At 50.1% G+C, this 19368-nt stretch overlaps 1 protein-coding gene across 1 annotated transcript in view; it reads right to left on the bottom strand.

Annotated features, from left to right (window-relative positions):
- Positions 1–200: 200 nt before the first annotated feature.
- CACNG8 (calcium voltage-gated channel auxiliary subunit gamma 8) overlaps positions 201–19368 on the bottom strand; it is a 281981-nt gene continuing 262813 nt past the window's right edge. The window contains exon 5 of the mRNA XM_075327768.1: positions 201–3578. Coding sequence (XP_075183883.1) covers positions 2998–3578 — 581 coding nt within the window. The 3' untranslated portion in view covers positions 201–2997. The remainder of the gene's footprint in view (positions 3579–19368) is intronic.

Here is a 19368-nt window from a genome sequence, read left to right as displayed (position 1 = left end):
TGGTGAGATGGAGGAACATCTAGCGAACTTTGGTCACATGATGTATATTGGCCAAAGTCGCCATATTGCCCCAGCCTAAATCAGACATAAACTTAAAAAGATATTCATATTTTGAATAACCCTATTATCCATCACAGTGTTTAAAGGGAATATCTCAGCATGCTGTAAGGGTTCAGACAGAAAGTTCAGGCATGCCAGTGTTGTCACAGTCCGATCTTTTGTTTATTTGCTATGTTTGCTTTAGCAGGTGGACCCTTACCATTGCTGTGGCTTGCTGGCTCCTGCCATGTTGTTATACATGCCCTTCTGTGATGTACAATATCTATATAGAGTCTAGTGTGGTCGGAGACAGCTCTGTGGACTCTGCTACATGACTAAAGCTAAAAATACACATTGTGTCAGAATGGCTGCATCCTGTCATCTAAGTGATACATCGTTGGATTCAGGGTCCCTTGCCTACATCATGCTGCTCTCAGATGAGGTAGCAATAATCTGCTGTCAAATTCCCTTTACTTACTGTGGATATGTAATGTTGCAATTTTTTTAGGCTATATGGAATCAGTTGCTGGTTTGCCAAAGTCCCAAGGTAGGCCTATCCTTACACATCTCTTTTGAAATACTGACAAATGCAATGAACTGATTGCTTCTTCCAAGGGCTGCAATAAAGCAGTGTATGGCACCAATTAAAACCAATGGCCAGCTATTGAATGCAGTGATGTCCTCCAGAGGAGAGTGGAAAACTTTACTGAGCTCTCATTTCTGGATTTTTATAAGGGAATTACATGTCTTACGAAGCAATTTTATAGTTGTTATCGGAGACTATTTTATTTTTTTACTAGGTGCCTAAAATGTAACAGGCAGGTAGTTACTTACTGCATAAATGTCTACCAGCAAACAATGGTCACAGACCGCTCCTTTCGCTGACGTCACGTTAACAGAGCAGCTGCTTGTCTTCCGCTCTGGTCTGTTTATGCTGTGAAAGGTCGGTTTCAGACGTCCGTGTTTAATCAGGTACCAGTCACACGCATGGCTATGGTCACACGTGTGTCATACGTGCATTATACGTGTGTCATACATGTGTCACACGTGTGACATCCGTGTTTGCATACGTGTGACACGTACCGGGTAAAACACGTGTCTCTGCAATGAAAAGATGTTCTATATTTACCTGTATCCAGCGATGCTGTCTTCTGCTTTGCTGCCTCCCGCTCCTAACCCCCGCTCATGATTTTCATTGATTATTCATTGCCGGAGGATTTGGAAGCCGGAACATCGCGAGGACAGCACCGCCGGGGATATCGCCGGTGATAGGTGAGTATACAGCAGTTTGTGCAGTGACATCCAGGGGGGTCATCGGAGTTCCCAATGAACTTTCATCAACCCCTGGAAGTCACCATCGTGACACTCGCTGTAGTGCAGTTGTCACAGGGGAGTCATCAGGAGGTCATCAGAGTTCATTGGGAAATCCGATGACCTCCTGGACATCTCTGCACACACTGCTGGCAGGATACTCACTTGTTACCGGCGATGTCCCCAGCGATGCTGTCCTCGGCGATGCTATCCTCGGCGGTGCAGTCTCCAGCGCTGTCACCGCGATGCCCCTGCTCCCAGCTGCTCACTGCGGTAAATAATTAATGAAAATAATGAGCATCGCTGGATACAGGTAAATATAGAAATCTTTTTATTTAAAAACCCGTGTTTTCTCCGGCCCGTATCACACTAATGTCACACGGATCACATCAGTGTGCGGTCCCTGTGACACCTGTGCTGCCAGAGAAAAAATGGACACATCTCATGTGAAATAGCGGGGCCACATGGTCCATGTGAAAACACTGCCATGTGAGTACACAATAGGGTAACATGGGTACGTGTAACATCTGTGTTAAAAACGGATGTCACACGTACCTAAAACATGGACGTCTGAAACCAGCCTAACTGCCGACGCCATGAGATTGAAAGCCAGTTCCTCGCCGCCTAATTGCAGTGAACCAGCTGTAAATCAGCATGTCATCAGCTGTTGACAGACCAGCCTGGAAGAGGAAGAGCTCTTTTCTTGATGTATAGCAGCCCTCACTGGCAGCAGCGGTCTTGACCACTCTGAGCCGGCCCGGGGTAGAGCTGTTAGTTTTTGGGTCCAAAGTAAAAAATAAATAAAAATTGACCCTGATAACCCCTTTTAAATAGATTCAGCATTGATATCAAATATCAGAGTTTATCAGCTTGTAAATTTATATTCTTGTGGTAGCTCCTATATGATATATAAAATTCATGTAAATTAGCTCTAATGTATACGCTATCTTGATCACTTCCATGTGCAATCAAATTACCATTTAAAGAGAACTTGTCATCTTTCCTGACGTCTGATTAAGTTACTGCTTAAATTATACATGCAATAACAAGCTGGGATGACTGACAAATGGGCGTCGATCACTTTTTCAAAGGAGCCTTGACACTTACAGATGTGCTCCTTTAATAATAGAGGCACAGGACCAAGCACAGTCCTAAAAGGGATGCTCCAGAATTGTTATTTCATGAAGGACACAAGTACGGTAATTACTAAAAACAATCTTTTGAAATTGTTTCAGGATTTTGCTCTGGTTAAAAATATGTAATAATGTTCATCCTATATGGCAGGTACAGATCTTTGTAAGAGAAATTACAGCTTAGCAGCAACATCGACCTAAGATACTTGTGTTTTTGTTTTTTTTTCTGTTTTTCATTTTTGGAAGAGAACAGTTATAATCAGCATCCTATAATGTACATTATCTTTAAATACGTATTATATCAAAACAATATAATGTAGGGCTTAGAACACTTATCATTTGGTTCCAAAATTTCTTTCACTGATAGAGAGATTTCTAACACCTCTTTACCAGAAATTGGCAGCTACATGGCGTTAAATGGCTCCTACCTCCGTTCTAAAACTTACATCCTATCACACGGATTGCACACTCACTCTGCACACACTCACTTAGAAGACCTTAGCCTTGGGACCACCTACACAGGGGTGGTTTTCCTGTTTAGAGTGTTGGTGTTTGAACCGTCCTTGCCCAGGGTGCCTGTGTTTGAGGCTGGTCCTGTGACGGTGACGGTGACCCCAGGTTCCTTGGGAAAGCAGTTGTGCAGCTGTAAAAAACTGTGATCCCCACGCTCTGTGTTGTACAGACTGCTAACATTAGCCTTGGAGGTATCTCTTGACAAGGTGTACATGGAAATATCAGTAGATGGTATCCCTTTCACTCCAACTGGAGAAGTGTCCCTTGATTGAGAAGGTTCAGTGGATCTTGAGCTTGATCTAGAGCGCCGGCGGTATCGAAAACGATAGCTTGGTAAACGTAGAATGGCTGACGGGTTTTTGATCAGCTCAGTACGTGATTTACAATGTGCTTCTCTGTTCTTTTCAATGTAGATATTAACGGCAAGGACCCCAATCATTTCGGCAATGATGAAAGAAAGTCCTCCAAAATAAAAGGACCAACCATATGAATAATGACTTTTCTTCTCATCATCTCGTTTAGTACCAGGATCCCCGGCGTTGGCAGAAATGTAAACAATGACACCAATAATGTTGCTTAAACCTGTCCAAAAAAAATTGAAGACAAGAAAAGTTAGTGTGATGTATTTTATCATGGGATTTACTGAATTTGGTATCACAGTGTTATATTATTCAGCTGTGAACATTCATTGCTTACAATAATGCAGACACATTCTTCATGTGGGCGGCTGTTTTTAAAGGGAACCTGTCAGGTCCAGTATGCACCCAGAACCACGAGCAGTTCTGGGTGCATATTCCTAATCCCTGCCTAACCGTCCCTGTATCTAGTAGTATAGATAAAGAGATCTTTACAAAAATTTCTAAAGATCCTTTATGATATGCTAATGAGCGCCAGGACTAGTCCAAAGGGTGTTACTCCTCACACTAGTTCACCCTTTTAGCATGTTAGCATGCCAACAGGAATGTACTGACATGCTATTCAATGCCCACTGCTCAGCGTCATTGGCAGTGATGCTCATACCTGTGTCTGTTGTCACCGCCTCAAACGCCAGGTTTGATGACTAGTCTTGTCATATGCACTAGACCTCTCTGAAGTCAGGACAAGTGCTATGACTTCTGATAATGCGCACTAACCCTAAATCCGGCATCTGAGGTGGTGACAACAGACACAGATGGGCACATCACTGCTGATGATGCTTCGCAATGAACATTGAATAGCATGTGGGCGTACATACTAAGAGGGCGGACTAGTTGGGGGAAGTAACGCCCTTGTGACTAGTCCCTGCGCTCGCTAGCATTGCATAATGGATCTTTAGAAATACTTTTTCTAAAGATCTCTTTACCTATGCTACTAGATACTGGGACGGTTAGGGAGGAATTAGAAATATGCACCCAGAACTGCTCGTGGCTCTGGGTGCATATTGGACCTGATAGGTTCCCTTTAAAGCTATTTTTTTCTGAAAAACATCTGATCAATGTTAATATCTTACTTATACTAATATATTACTAATAATGATTGTCATCAAATCAACCTTATATATCAGTGTAATTCAAAAATGCAGTCTATGATCAAAAAGTAACAATTTGTATAAGATCTTTGCAACCTAATGTTCTTTTGATTTATAGGACTCAAAGTCTGGACTAATAACTGGGTCAATCTTATTACATTCATATGACATTTCAGGAAATAGAAAAAATGTGCATAAAGTATAAATTTACTTGAGCAGTATGGTTGCATGGTCACATAAATTTCCACTGTGACATTTCAGACATGGTCCATGAGCACTCAGCTCTGCAATTATGCAACACAGTAATGATTTTACTGCTCAGCCTAAAGGGAATCTGTTAAAATCAGGCAGACCCCAAACTTTTTCTATGGTCATGTTGCTCTTTGAAACATAATACAATCCACATCTATTCTTTCTCAATCTGATGATCCTTGGCTTAAAAATTGCAGGTGCATTTCAAATGCAAATAAGATTTAAGTGCTCTTGGTGTGATCAGAGCACTTCCCAAGTCTTTGCCTCCTCGACACTATTCTCCACCTATTTCACTTTCCTCTGCTTGACTGACAGCTCCCTCTCTTTACTACACTCAAAGAGCTGTCAGTCAAGCAGAGTAAGGTGGGGCATGGCGGGAAATAGAGCTAAAGAGTAGTGATGAGCGAGTACTAAAAAGCTCGGGTGCTCGAAGCTCGGGCCGAGCCTCCCAAGATACTCGTGTACTCGGCCCGAGCAACGAGCCCAATGTTATCCTATGGGAGACCCGAGTATTTTTGTGAAATGACCACCGGCAGCATGTAGAAACCCTAAAAATGGCACAAAAGTCTCAGAAGAGTGCTCAAATGACATGGCAACAGCATGGGGAAGACCCCTTGATGCATTTATCACTCAAAAGTCACAGCTGTGAACAATTTTGTCCGCGTTTTACGCCATTTTTACGGACTCACCAGAAAACCTTCCAAAATGACACCAAAATGATTTTTCATGGCGGAAATGTTAAGGGCACATACCCAATAGTGAGATAGAGCTAATGTATGTTACTTTTTGAGATCAATACATGAAAGATTTTACGTAAAACATTGTGTGGCACTCCGATGTCCCTGAGAAGAGACGTACATAAAGGCCTCTGAGTCTAATGTGCCCATTTTGAGGAACTGAGTCTTTGTAGTATTTTCCTTTGCCAGGGCAGTCCAAAATTGTGAGGTTCACCAATGCCCCTGCATACAGACGTGCATGATGGCCTGTAAACCTGAAGTGCCCATTGTAAGGAAGTGGGTCTATTGTAGTATAGCCCTTAGGCAGGGCAGCCAAAAATTGGGAGGCTCCACGTTGTCCCTGGATAGAGACGTGCATGAGGGCCTGTAAACCTGAAGTGCCCATTGGAAGGAAGTGGGTCTATTGTAGTATAGCCCTTTGGCAGGGCAGCCAAAAATTGGGAGGCTCCACGTTGTCCCTGGATAGAGACGTGCATGAGGGCCTCAAAACATTAAGTGTCCATTGTCAGGAAGTGGGTGTATTATAGTATAGCCCTTTGGCAGGGCAGCCAAAAATTGGGAGGCTCCACGTTGTCCCTGGATAGAGACATGCATGAGGGCCTGTAAACCTGAAGTGCCCATTGTAAGGAAGTGGGTCTATTGTAGTATAGCCCTTAGGCAGGGCAGCCAAAAATTGGGAGGCTCCACGTTGTCCCTGGATAGAGGTGTGCATGAGGGTCTGGAAACCTGAAGTGCCCATTGGAAGGAAGTGGGTCTATTGTAGTATAGCCCTTAGGCAGGGCAGCCAAAAATTGGGAGGCTCCACGTTGTCCCTGGATAGAGACGTGCATGAGGGCCTGTAAACCTGAAGTGCCCATTGGAAGGAAGTGGGTCTATTGTAGTATAGCCCTTAGGCAGGGCAGCCAAAAATTGGGAGGCTCCACGTTGTCCCTGGATAGAGACGTGCATGAGGGCCTGTAAACCTGAAGTGCCCATTGGAAGGAAGTGGGTCTATTGTAGTATAGCCCTTAGGCAGGGCAGCCAAAAATTGGGAGGCTCCACGTTGTCCCTGGATAGAGACGTGCATGAGGGCCTGTAAACCTGAAGTGCCCATTGGAAGGAAGTGGGTCTATTGTAGTATAGCCCTTAGGCAGGGCAGCCAAAAATTGGGAGGCTCCACGTTGTCCCTGGATAGAGACGTGCATGAGGGCCTGTAAACCTGAAGTGCCCATTGGAAGGAAGTGGGTCTATTGTAGTATAGCCCTTAGGCAGGGCAGCCAAAAATTGGGAGGCTCCACGTTGTCCCTGGATAGAGACGTGCATGAGGGCCTGTAAACCTGAAGTGCCCATTGTAAGGAAGTGGGTCTATTGTAGTATAGCCCTTAGGCAGGGCAGCCAAAAATTGGGAGGCTCCACGTTGTCCCTGGATAGAGACGTGCATGAGGGCCTGTAAACCTGAAGTGCCCATTGGAAGGAAGTGGGTCTATTGTAGTATAGCCCTTAGGCAGGGCAGCCAAAAATTGGGAGGCTCCACGTTGTCCCTGGATAGAGATGTGCATGAGGGCCTGTAAACCTGAAGTGCCCATTGGAAGGAAGTGGGTCTATTGTAGTATAGCCCTTAGGCAGGGCAGCCAAAAATTGGGAGGCTCCACGTTGTCCCTGGATAGAGACGTGCATGAGGGCCTGTAAAACTGAAGTGCCAATTGGAAGGAAGTGGGTCTATTGTAGTATAGCCCTTAGGCAGGGCAGCCAAAAATTGGGAGGCTCCACGTTGTCCCTGGATAGAGACGTGCATGAGGGCCTGTAAACCTGAAGTGCCAATTGGAAGGAAGTGGGTCTATTGTAGTATAGCCCTTAGGCAGGGCAGCCAAAAATTGGGAGGCTCCACGTTGTCCCTGGATAGAGACCTGTTAGGTTCTTAGTGCCTCCGTGCTTGCATTTAAAAGCCGCACGTGTGTGCCTGTTGGTGGCAGCTTTCCGCTGCACTTGTGTGCGTTTTGCAAAAACTTGGATATAACGCACAAGTCTAGTGAATACACATCAGCACAGCATTGCAAAATGCGCAAGGGCGTTGTCAACGAACAAGGAAGTGGACGTGATGGTGGTGCAGGCAGAGACCGAGGTCGTGTGCAAGCTCTAATTTCGCCACAACAAAGGGCCACATCTACTCGCTCGCACGTCCTGTCCCAAATTCTTGGGGACCGCAGCAGTACACCGCTCTTGAACCAAGACCAGTGTCAACAGGTTGTTAGTTGGATAGCGGATAATGCTTCCAGTCAGATTGGCACCACCACAAACACTCTGTCTTCCACATGGTCAAGTGTCAGTAGCCGTGATACTGCACCGCACATTTCAGAACGTGATCCTCCTTCCTACCACCAGGCCGAGTACACGTCCACGGACATTACTGATCCCACACTTGGACACGCGGAAGAGCTGTTCGTTCACGTTTCCATTCACACATTCTGGCCTCTCGCCAGCTCCTGTTGAAGTGGGCCATGACGAGATTGTACGTACAGATGCCCAAATATTTGAGCAGCCACGTTCTCATGAAGTTGGCAACGTGTCTCAACAAGGGGTGGACGATGATGAGACACAATTGTCAGGAAGTCAGGAGGAGGAGCAGGGTGCGGAAGAGGAAGACGACGTGGTGGATGATCCAGTAACTGACCCAACCTGGCAGGAGGATATGCAGAGTGAGGACAGCAGTGCAAAGGGGGAGGGAGGCGTAGCATCCCAACAGGCAGTAAGAAGCAGAGTGGTGGCCCCAGGCAGACGTCAGGCAACTGTTCCCCGGAACAACACGACACAAGGTGCCTGTACAAATGTTAGGTCTTCCCGAGTCTGGCAGTTTTTTAAGTTGGCTCCAGATGATTCTAAAAAGGCCATTTGCAACACCTGCCATGCCAGCATCAGCAGGGGTACCAAAACAAGCAGCCTGACCACCACCAGCATGATCAGGCACATGTCAGCCAAGCACCAGACTTTGTGGGAAGTACAACAGAGTCGAGGAGCAGTGCTTGCTGATGTCACTGCTACGTCTTCGCTGGTTGTGCATGCGAGCCAATCCCCTGTCCATGCTGCCTGCGAACAAGCCTCCTCCGGCCCTGCACCTGCAGTTACCCACGCAGAAATAACACCATCATCAAGCACGTCCTTGTCCCAGCGCAGCGTTCAGTTATCCATTCAGCAAACCTTTGAACGCAGGTGCAAATACACTGCCAACGCCCCACATGCCACACTTCTAAATGCTAACTTTTCGCGACTGCTTGCACTGGAAATGTTGCCTTTTAGGCTGGTTGAGACAGAAGCATTCCGCGACCTGATGGTGGCAGCTGTCCCACGTTACTCGGTCCCCAGCCGCCACTATTTCTCCCGGTGTGCCGTCCCCGCATTGCATAACCACGTGTCACAAAACATCACACGTGCCCTGAACAACGCTGTTTCAGCCAAAGTCCACCTAACCACAGACACGTGGACAAGTGCATGTGGGCAAGGCCGCTACATCTCGTTGACGTCACACTGGGTTAATATTGTGGAAGCTGGGACCCAGTCTGAGCGAGGGACGGAACACGTCCTTCACACACCAAGTTTTGCAGGCCCTACCTCAGTCAGGGTTTCACCCACACTCTACAGCTCCGGAATGTCATGCTCTTCAGCCTCCTCCTCCTCCTGCGCATCCTCATCCACTTTACCCTCCACACCAGTCCCAAGCTGGAAGTGTCGCGGGCGGAGGAGGGGACGCTGCGCTCTCCCACTGCTCGGGTCCGGCTGCCGCTGCTCTACGGCTGCTGCTGCTCGTTGGCTCGAGCGATGGCCGGATCCCGGGGACTCGAGCGGCGCTACTCGCCCGTGAGTGAAAAGGGGTGGTTTGGGTTTTGGGGATATTGTCCGTGACGCCACCCACGGTTGTGGTGATTGTGTGGACACCACTGCTGCTCTGGACGGGGATCCCGGGAGCCTGTGACAGGGAGCAGCTTTGTTGTTATTTCTCCCCTCCGTGGGTAGGGGGGTTGGTTGTCCCGGGGCCCGGTGATGGGGTAGAGATGGATGACAGGCGGGTTGCGGGGCCTGATGAGGTGCAGGGTCACAGGGGCAGCGCTGTGCCGCACGGCACGGAGGTACTCACTCAGCCCAATGATGATGACACAGTTCACGGTAAAACAAGTGGCTGGATGGACGGGTCCCTCGGACGGCTGCAGTTGTTCCTCCCTGCAGGTTAGTGATGACTGTCTCCCCCTGCACCTAAGTTAAGTGTTGGTAGTGATGGTTTCCCACCGGTAACCCGCTCCCCGACCTGGATATGGGCCGGAGGAGCCCCTTTTGCCCACAGGCGCTGGCCCTGGGAGACGGTTGCCCTTGGCGGTGGCGGTGTCTCCCCTTCACGGTTGGACGGTTGCCTTCTATCGGGACTTGGCTGTTTGGAAACCCTGAGGTCCCCTTCACTAACGGATTTGGCAAATTCACGGCGACACCAAGCCTTGCCGGGATCCGAAAGTCCTCTGCCAATGGTGCTGGTTTCTCTTTGTATACCGGTCCGGTACGGCCGGGTCACCACCCGTCCACGGTCCTTACGGCAGACTCCAATCGGCCTCCACTGCAGACGGTCACCACATCCTGCCAATCTTGCTGTCCTGTCCGGGCCACACACCCGGACCAACTTCAGGCTCTTTGCTGTCACTTTTCTCCTCTCTACTACTTTCCTCCTTCCACTTCCTTAGCTTAACTCTCACTGCCTGTGTTTTCCCTCCTCCTTGGTGGGTGGAGACCAACCGCCTGGCTCCACACCCTGGTGTGGACAACAGCCCCTGGGGAAGGCAACAAGGATTTTGTGTTTTGACTATGATATGCCTGCAGGGAGTGTGGGGTGTTTAAGTGTTGTGCTCTGTGGCCCCTGGCTTGTCCAGGGCGACACAGAAGCACTGCAGCACTGCCTCGGCGAAGCGGCAACAGGCAGTGCTGAAGCTAATCTGCATAGGTGACAAACCCCACAATGCAGAAGAGGTGTGGACAGCTCTGAAACAGCAGGCAGATCACTGGCTCACAACTCTGAACCTAAAGCCAGGAAAGGTCGTGTGTGACAATGGCCGTAACCTGGTGGCGGCTTTGAGGCGAGGCCAGCTGACACATGTTCCATGCGTGGCCCATGTGCTCAACCTCGTGGTTCAGCGGTTTCTAAAGTCATACCCAGAGCTGTCTGATCTGCTGGTAAAAGTTCGCCGCCTGTCTGCACATTTTCGAAAGTCACCTACTGCTTCAGCCGGCCTTGCCGGCTTTCAGCGCCGTTTGCATCTTCCGGCTCACAGACTGGTGTGTGATGTCCCCACGCGTTGGAATTCAACTCTGCACATGTTGGTCAGGATATGTGAGCAGAAGAGGGAAGTTGTTGAGTACCTGCATCACCTAAGCCGTTGGGAAATGGGTCAAACTCCACACATAACACCTGAGGAGTGGAGATGGATGTCCGACCTATGTACCATCCGCCAAAACTTTGAGGACTCCACCAAGATGGTGAGCGGCGATGACGACATTATTAGCGTCACCATACCGCTTCTCTGCCTTCTAAAATGGTCTCTGCTCAAAAAACAACCATGATGCATTGCAGGCGGAGCGCGATGAGTTTGAGCAAGAAACAGTAGTGGGTGTGGGTGATAACACACAGCCCAGCCTCGTCTCATCACAACGTGCAGTGGAGGACTATGACGAGGAGGAGGATGAAGACATGGAGCAACTCTCTGGACAAATTGAGGATATGACATGCAGTCATATCCTCGGTTCAGCGTGGCTGGCCAGAGGACAGGGTAGATGATGAGGAGGAGGAGGAGGACAGCATGTTCAGTCATCGTGTTGGTCAGGATACTGAAGTGATGGCTGTTAAGAGTCTGGCACACATGGCTGACTTTATGGTAAGCTGCCTGTCTCGTGACCCTCGCGTTAAGAACATCTTGGCCGACAATCATTACTGGTTGGTAACACTGTTAGACCCACGCTAAAAGGAGAACTTTATGTCTCTTATTCCCGAGGCGGAGAGGTCAGGCAAAATGCAGCAGTTCCAGAAGGCCATAGTCACGGAAGTAGGCAAAGCATTCCCCTCACAAAACGCTAGCGGCATAGCTCAGGAATCAGTGGACAACCAAGGCGTACAGCCGAGAGGGGCACAAGTCCAATCCGCCAGAGGTAGGGGAACAGTCTTTAAGATGTGGGACAGTTTTCTCAGCCCCTCACATACCACAGCCCCTGAGGTGAGGGGTAGTGCCACAAGAAATCCTAAGTTTGCCCAGATGCTCAAGGAGTACCTTGCAGATCAAACAACTGTACTCCGACATTCCTCTGTGCCTTACAATTAATGGGTATCCAAGCTGGACAGACACGTAGCATCAATTGGCTCTCTACGCCTTGGAAGTCCTGGCCTGCCCTGCCGCTAGCGTTTTGTCAGAGCGTGTTTTTAGTGCCGCAGGTGGAATCATTACAGATAAACGCACTCGCCTGTCAACTGTAAATGCTGACAGGCTGACTCTGATCAAGATGAACAAGGGTTGGATTGGGCCACACTTCACCACACCACCAGAAAATGACAGCGGAATTTAAAGTTTGTAACGGGAATTTGCCATGTACCTCCACTCAACCATGGTAACACACTTCTGGACTTTGGCTAATCGCTGGACTGCTCCTCCTTCTCCTCATGCGCCATCATGATGACCGTTACAATAGTTAGGCCGTTGTTTCAGGTATACCACCAGTGGTAAATTTTTTCGCCCATTCTTTCAGAATGGGCATTACAACGACAGGAGACCCGCTCCTTTGCAATGGTAACAATGTTTTGAGGCCCTCATGCACATCTCTATCCAGGGACAATGTGGAGCCTCCAAATTTTTGGCTGCCCTGCCTAAGGGCTATACTACAATAGACCCACTGCCTTACAATGGGCACTTCAGGTTTACAGGCCATCATGCACGTCTCTATCCAGGGACAATATGGAGCCTGACGCTGCCACCGACAGGCACACACGTGCGTTTTTTAAATGCAAGCACGGATGCAATAAGAACCTAACAGGTTTTTAGGAGCGACAATTACTGAGAAGTCTGACACTATCAGCCACTGCTGACTGACGTGTATTATTCACTAGAATTGTGCGTTATATAATAGTTTGGTAAAAACGCACACAAGTGCACCTGTACGCTGCCACCGACAGGCACACACGTGCGGTTTTTAAATGCAACCACGGACGCAATAAGAACCTAACAGGTTTTTAGGAGCGACAATTACTGAGAAGTCTGACACTATCAGGCACTGCTGACTGACGTGTATTATACACTAGACTTGTGCGTTATATAATAGTTTGTGAAAAACGCACACAAGTGCACCTGTACGCTGCCACCGACAGGCACACACGTGCGGTTTTTAAATGCAAGCACGGACGCAATAAGAACCTAACAGGTTTTTAGGAGCGACAATTACTGAGAAGTCTGACAATATCAGGATTGTTTTTGACTGTGTACACCAGCCCCAGATATGATGAAGGCTGGTATACGGTCACCACTAGGAATGGCTATATACCCTGCCTGCCTGCCTGCCTGCCTGTATACTGCTACAATAGTCCTGACAAGGACTCTTCTGGTCACTAGCCTGTATTCCGACCTGGCTATACCCTGCCTGTATATAGCAACAATAGTCCTGAGAAGGACTCTGCTACTGTACTCCGACCTGGCTATACCCTGCCTGCCTGTATACAACTAGAATAGTCCTGAGAAGGACTTTTGGTCACACTGTTTGCAGCCCTGCTACGGAAATAGCTATAAAGGGCCGCAAACCTTTCCCTGAAGCAGCGACACTCTCCCTGCACTGACTGTCTGGATAGCTGTGAGCAGAGCACAGCGCGCCCGCCGGTATAAAGGCTCGGTCACGCTGTGCAGACCGGCCAATCACTGCAATTCCACAACTAACAGGGCTGTGGCATTGCAGTGGTCTGCCAGCCAATCCCTGCATGAGGGCTGGCTCTGAAAAGAGCGCCAACATGCAGAAATGAAGACCACGAGTACAGCACGAGTATCGCGAGATTACTCGGTCCCCGCCGAGTAGACCGAGTACAGTGATACTCGTGCGAGTACCGAGTAGTAACAAGCATGCTCGCTCATCACTACTAAAGAGGCAAAGTCTTGTGTTGTGAACTTTTATTTGCATCTGAATTAAAAGAATAATTTCTGAGATAGCATACGGAAAGGTATGGATTGCAATAAGTTTCATAGAGCAAAATGACCATAGAAATGATTTGGAGGACTTGGATCATGCTGACAGATTTCCTTTAACTATAAAAGCCCTTGAAGACACAAAACATGTATATAAATGTTCCGAAAAAACACTCACGGCTGAATTGTGTAAAATCCTGATCTCATATTCCTTAAGTGGGAAGACCAGAAAGTCCATCAGCCACCAATGGACAATAATAATGAATCAAAAGGAAAAATGTTTTCCGGAATTTATTATAAATTCATAAAATCTATATTGACAGTCAGGGGAAGCAGTCCCAATTAACGCATTTCGACACTTGTGGTCTTAGTTGTTGCGACTAAGACCACAAAGGTCGAAACATGTTAACTTGGGCTGCTTCCCCTGACTGTCAATATAGATTTTATGAATTTATAATAAACTGGAGATTTTACGGGATTAGCGGAAAACTTTTTTCCTTTTGATTCATCTATATATATAATTGCCTTATTCTGTCTGTCTGTCTGTCTGTCTGTCTGTCATGCTCCAAAATTGTGTCCTTACGGTGACACAAAGCTGATTGGCCGCTGGGCTCGCCATGGCCCCGCCCCCCCAACACGGATTGGCCGCTCGCCCAGGCTGCGCCCCCACACGGATTGGCCAGCCGCTCGCCTAGGCTCCGCCCCCCCACAGATTGGCCTCTCGCCCCGGCACCCTGCAGGCATTGGCAACTCGGCCACGCCACGCCCCGCCCCCCTCACACAATGCACACTAGCTCTGGCCCCGCCCCCCCCGCGCATTCCCCGAACTGACACGGTCACGGAGCCACGACTCACAGGTGAGTACTGTACCCCTGGGAGCCCACATCAGCGTACGCCGCAAACCAGCCGACACATACCCTCGCATTGCTGGGGCTGGCCGGCGTTTGCTGGTGTGGGCTCCCGTGCGAGCGGGGGACGAGATACGCTGGTAACCATGCTAGCATAGTTACCAGCGCATCAAGGTCCTGCAGCGGCGTAACATACACACACGCACACACATAACAACACACACACATCAGATCACACTCACTCTCACACACACCTCACACACACATCACATCGCATACACACACTCACAACATCCTGGGATATCGCTTGCTTCTCGGCGCCGATACTGTGCTGTGAGCTTCCAGGACCTGCCAGAAGATCACATGGCCAGAAGCATGTGGTATCTCCGGATGTTGTGAGTGTGAGCGCGTATGTGCGATATCGTCAATGTGTGTGTGCGTGAGTGTATGCGATCGTGTGTGTGCGTGTATGCGATTGTGTGTGTGTGTGTGTGTGTGTGTGTGTGTGAGTGTATGCGATCGGATCTGTGAGTGTCAGCAGAGGAGCACGGCGTGCTGGAGGAGGCTGGGAGGAGAGAGGCTGATCCTGGGGAAGGCTGGGAGGGGGAGGGGGGAGGCTGAGAGAAGAGAGGCTGATGCTGGGGGAGGCTGAGGCTGGGGTAGGCTAGGCTGATCCTGGGGAAGGCTGGGAGGGGGAGGCTGGGAGGGGGGAGGATGAGAGAAGAGAGGCTGGGGGAGGCTGGGGTAGGCTGGAAGGAGAGAGGCTGATGCTGGGGACAGAAAAGGCTGATGCTGGGAGGAGAGAGGCTGATCCTGGGGAAGGCTGGGAAGGGGAGAGGGGAGGCTGAGAGAAGAGAGGCTGATGCTGGGGTAGGCTAGGCTGATCCTGGGGAAGGCTGGGAGGGGGAGGCTGAGAGAAGAGAGGCTGGGGGAGGCTGAGGCTGGGGTAGGCTGGAACGACAGAGGCTGATGCTGGGAGGAGAGAGGCTGATGCTGCGGCCAGAGAGACTGATGCTGCGGGCAGAGAGGCTGATGCTGGTGCAGCATGGGGGATGGAGCACGATAGGCCGTGCGCAGCATGGGGGATGGAGCACGATGGGGGGTGCGCAGCATGGGGGATGGAGCACGATGGGGGGTGCACAGCATGGCACGATGGGGAGTGTGCAGCATGGGAGATGGACCACGTTTGGGAGTGCGCAGCATGGGGCATGGAGCACATTTCGAAGTGCGCAGCATGGCGGATGGAGTACGTTTGGGAGTGCGCAGCATGGCAGATGGACCACGTTTCGGAGTGCGCAGCATGGCGGATGGAGCACGTTTGGGAGTGCGCAGCATGGCGGATGGAGCACGTTTGGGAGTGCGCAGCATGGCGGATGGAGCACGTTTGGGAGTGCGCAGCATGGCGGATGGAGCACGTTTGGGAGTGCGCAGCATGGCGGATGGAGCACGTTTGAGAGTGCGCAGCATGGCGGATGGAGCACGTTTGGGAGTGCGCAGCATGGCGGATGGACCATGTTTGGAAGTGCGCAGCATGGCGGATGGAGCACGTTTGGGAGTGCGCAGCATGGGAGATGGAGCACGATGGGGAATGCGCAGCATAGGGGATGGAGCACGATGGGGAGTGCGCAGCATGGGGGATGTAGCATGATGGGGGGTGCGCAGCATGGGGGATGTAGCACGATGGGGAGTGCGCAGCATGGGGGATGTAGCACGATGGGGAGTGCGCAGCATGGGGGATGTAGCACGATGGGGAGTGTGCAGCATGGGGGATGTAGCACGATGGGGAGTGCGCAGCATGGGGGATGTAGCACGTTTGGGACTGCGCAGCATGGCGGATGGACCACGTTTGGGAGTGCGCAGCATGGCGGATGGAGCATGTTTGGAAGTGCACAGCATAGCGGATGGAGCACGTTTGGGAGTGCGCAGCATGGCAGATGGAGCACGTTTGGGAGTGCGCAGCATGGCGGATGGAGCACGTTTGGGACTGCGCAGCATGGCGGATGGACCACGTTTGGGAGTGCGCAGCATGGCGGATGGAGCATGTTTGGGAGTGCGCAGCTTGGCGGATGGAGCACGTTTGGGAGTGCGCAGCATGGCGGATGGACCACGTTTGGGAGTGCGCAGCATGGCGGATGGAGCACGTTTGGGAGTGCGCAGCATGGCGGATGGAGCACGATGGGGGGTGCGCAGCATGGGGGAAGGAGCACGATGGGAGGTGCACACCTCCCCACTACACACACACACACACAACACACCACACACACACTGGGAACCACAAACACCCACACACACAGACAACGCTGCACACACACAACACCCAACACACAAACACCACGGCATACATAAATATACGCACATACCACGGAACACACACACATTGCACAAAACATACCTCCCCTCAAAACACACCACACCCACACAAACCGCGCAACACACACACACACAGCGCTCCACAAACAACGCAACACACACAACACACATACAACACCGCTCTCACCCCCCGCCACACCCAGACAACACCCAGAACATGTACAGCCCCTACACAAACACTTGGTAACTACACACAACAACATCTATATATATATATATATAACAAAAATCATACATTAACTACACAATACGTAAATTCTAGAATACCCGATGCGTAGAATCGGGCCACCTTCTAGTATGTATATAAATGTATGTCCTTTCTGTAGGATCCAAATGAGAGGCTTTTCTAATGCAATGACCAGTTTTTCTGCCAAAGATTCCAGCTCTTACCAGTCATCTGGGCACAGCTTCAGCACTAATAAGTCATGGCTTTAAGCAATGCCTGGTTTGTAATCAAACGGGACATCAACAATGGGTGTGATTTACGGATCTGCCCAGGTGACTGAAGCAAAATGTTAAAATTCTCAAGACAGGTTTCCATTAATGGAATGGTTCTTATATGCAGGGATGTGTCATATTTTATGTGATAGGGGAAGTCAGCACGGTTGCTACAGGACAGCCAGAGAGAACTTCTAAGTTGTCACATTTCTAAGATGTAAGCAACTAAGCAAGAAGGTTTATGGTGGATTCACAAGGAGCATATTCTGTTGCAATAAACCTGTTCTATTTGTCTCAATGGGGCTGTTTTGGTGACATGCACATGGCTTTTAGGAAGTTTGAATCAGATCAATGTGACAGTGGAAGAAATGTCTGCAACAAAATCTACAATGTGTGAATCCACCTTTAACCTTTCCACTGCTTCCATCAATAAATCATTTTTACACCAAACGAGCATTCATGACCCCTGTAAACCTGGGTGCGATCAGCTGACAAATGAGCGAATGCTTGTTGGTGGGCTGATCAAATCTTTAAAGTGGCTTAAAAATCCTCTATGTCACCAACATGTCTCCCTGTACAATGTGTATGCAAATGGTATGGAGACCCATCAATTGTATTAATCATCATTAGTTGACATACAGTTTGCATCGGCCATTGTCAAATGCATTTAAGCACTTTTAAAACTTGGTTTATTAGGGTTAATCCATGCAAATCTTCTTTTACATATTAAAAGATCTAGATCATTTTATTATGAGCACCAAAACACAAGACTAGAGACAGCCAAACCTTTTGAAATTTTGAATTCATATGGTTTGGTGAGATTCTTCTCTAAAATTTGATTTTCAGCAACTCTTAAGGAGACTGTCACAGAGAAAGAGAGAGATAGAGAAAAACAATTTTGTTTATGAGAAGGATAAGAATTGAGATGGGCAGTGAGCCCCATAGGGGTGAATAGGCCCCATGACGATCGGGAGGGTTAGGGCAGGAAAGAGTTAAGTTTTAGGTTAGAGGTGTACATGGGGGCTGCCTGATTGGTGGGAGAGTCGGCAAAAGGGATTGGGTGAGGGACAAGATATGGGAGGGGTGTTGTGCTGGGTATAAAGGGGCTGCGCAGAGGTTACTGCCCCTTTTGACCTACAGACAGTGTGTCCCCCCTGTGCTGCTGCATCTTTGCTGAACAATGGTGGACCTCGTGGGCGCTGCTGGAGCTTGTGCGGGGGGCCTCTGAGGCCATCGGTGTGGACGCACTGCGGGAGCAGCTGGAGGCGGTCTGCGGGGCTGGAGCGGCTATCTCTGCGCTACTTCCCCGGCAGGGGGAGAGAAAATAGATCTAGGAGCCCCCTCGGGGACCCTCCGGGGCAGCGGAGCCATCCTCACTTTTCAGGAGCATCACCGGCCGCCGGGAGGAATCCTCGCCGGAGATCCCGCGGGCCGGAGGGGGGCGGAGCTTTGGCAAGGCCTACTTCCGGTCCGCGGCCTGCACGGCCACGGACCAGAGCAGCGGCAGCCCCCAGTGAAGTGCTGGCTGGGGGTGGTGCCCGGCGCCACGGAGCGGAGGTGGATACTCCCTGCAGTCGGCAGGGGAGAGATCATGGACGGAGGGGCGGCGCAGACCAGAGCGGTAGTCGGAGAGGGCTGGTGGCAGGGTCCTGCAGTCCGCAGGGCCCCTTGCTGTGGTCCGTTGTCACGGTACCTCCCAGCGGGGATCAGGCTGGTGGGTGTTCCCGGCATCTGGAGGGAGAGGCACAGCCTTCCTGCAGTCGGCAGGGTGGGGGACCACCGGGAGCTACAGAGGTTACAGCGGTGCAACAGGCGGGGGCAGCAAAGAAGGACGGCGGCAGGACGCCGCGTCGCGGCAAGAGAAAGAGGCCAAACAGGAGGCACATGGAGGAGCAGGGTGCGAGGACCATGGGGGTTGACGGTCCCCCCAGCGGACTCCAGCAGCTCTTCTTATTCAGGCGAGGAAGAAGGACCGGAGGAGGAGGCAGGACGGATGGAGCGGCAGCAAGATGTTCGCTGTTGGGGGTGTTGCAGGGGTTGTCGGCTGAGCGGTCA

The sequence above is a fragment of the Anomaloglossus baeobatrachus genome, chromosome 11, assembly GCF_048569485.1.
Source record: "Anomaloglossus baeobatrachus isolate aAnoBae1 chromosome 11, aAnoBae1.hap1, whole genome shotgun sequence".
Classification (NCBI taxonomy): Eukaryota; Metazoa; Chordata; class Amphibia; order Anura; family Aromobatidae; genus Anomaloglossus; species Anomaloglossus baeobatrachus.
The sequence above is the reverse complement of the archived record's forward strand: the minus strand, read 5'-3'. Positions and strand labels throughout refer to the sequence as shown.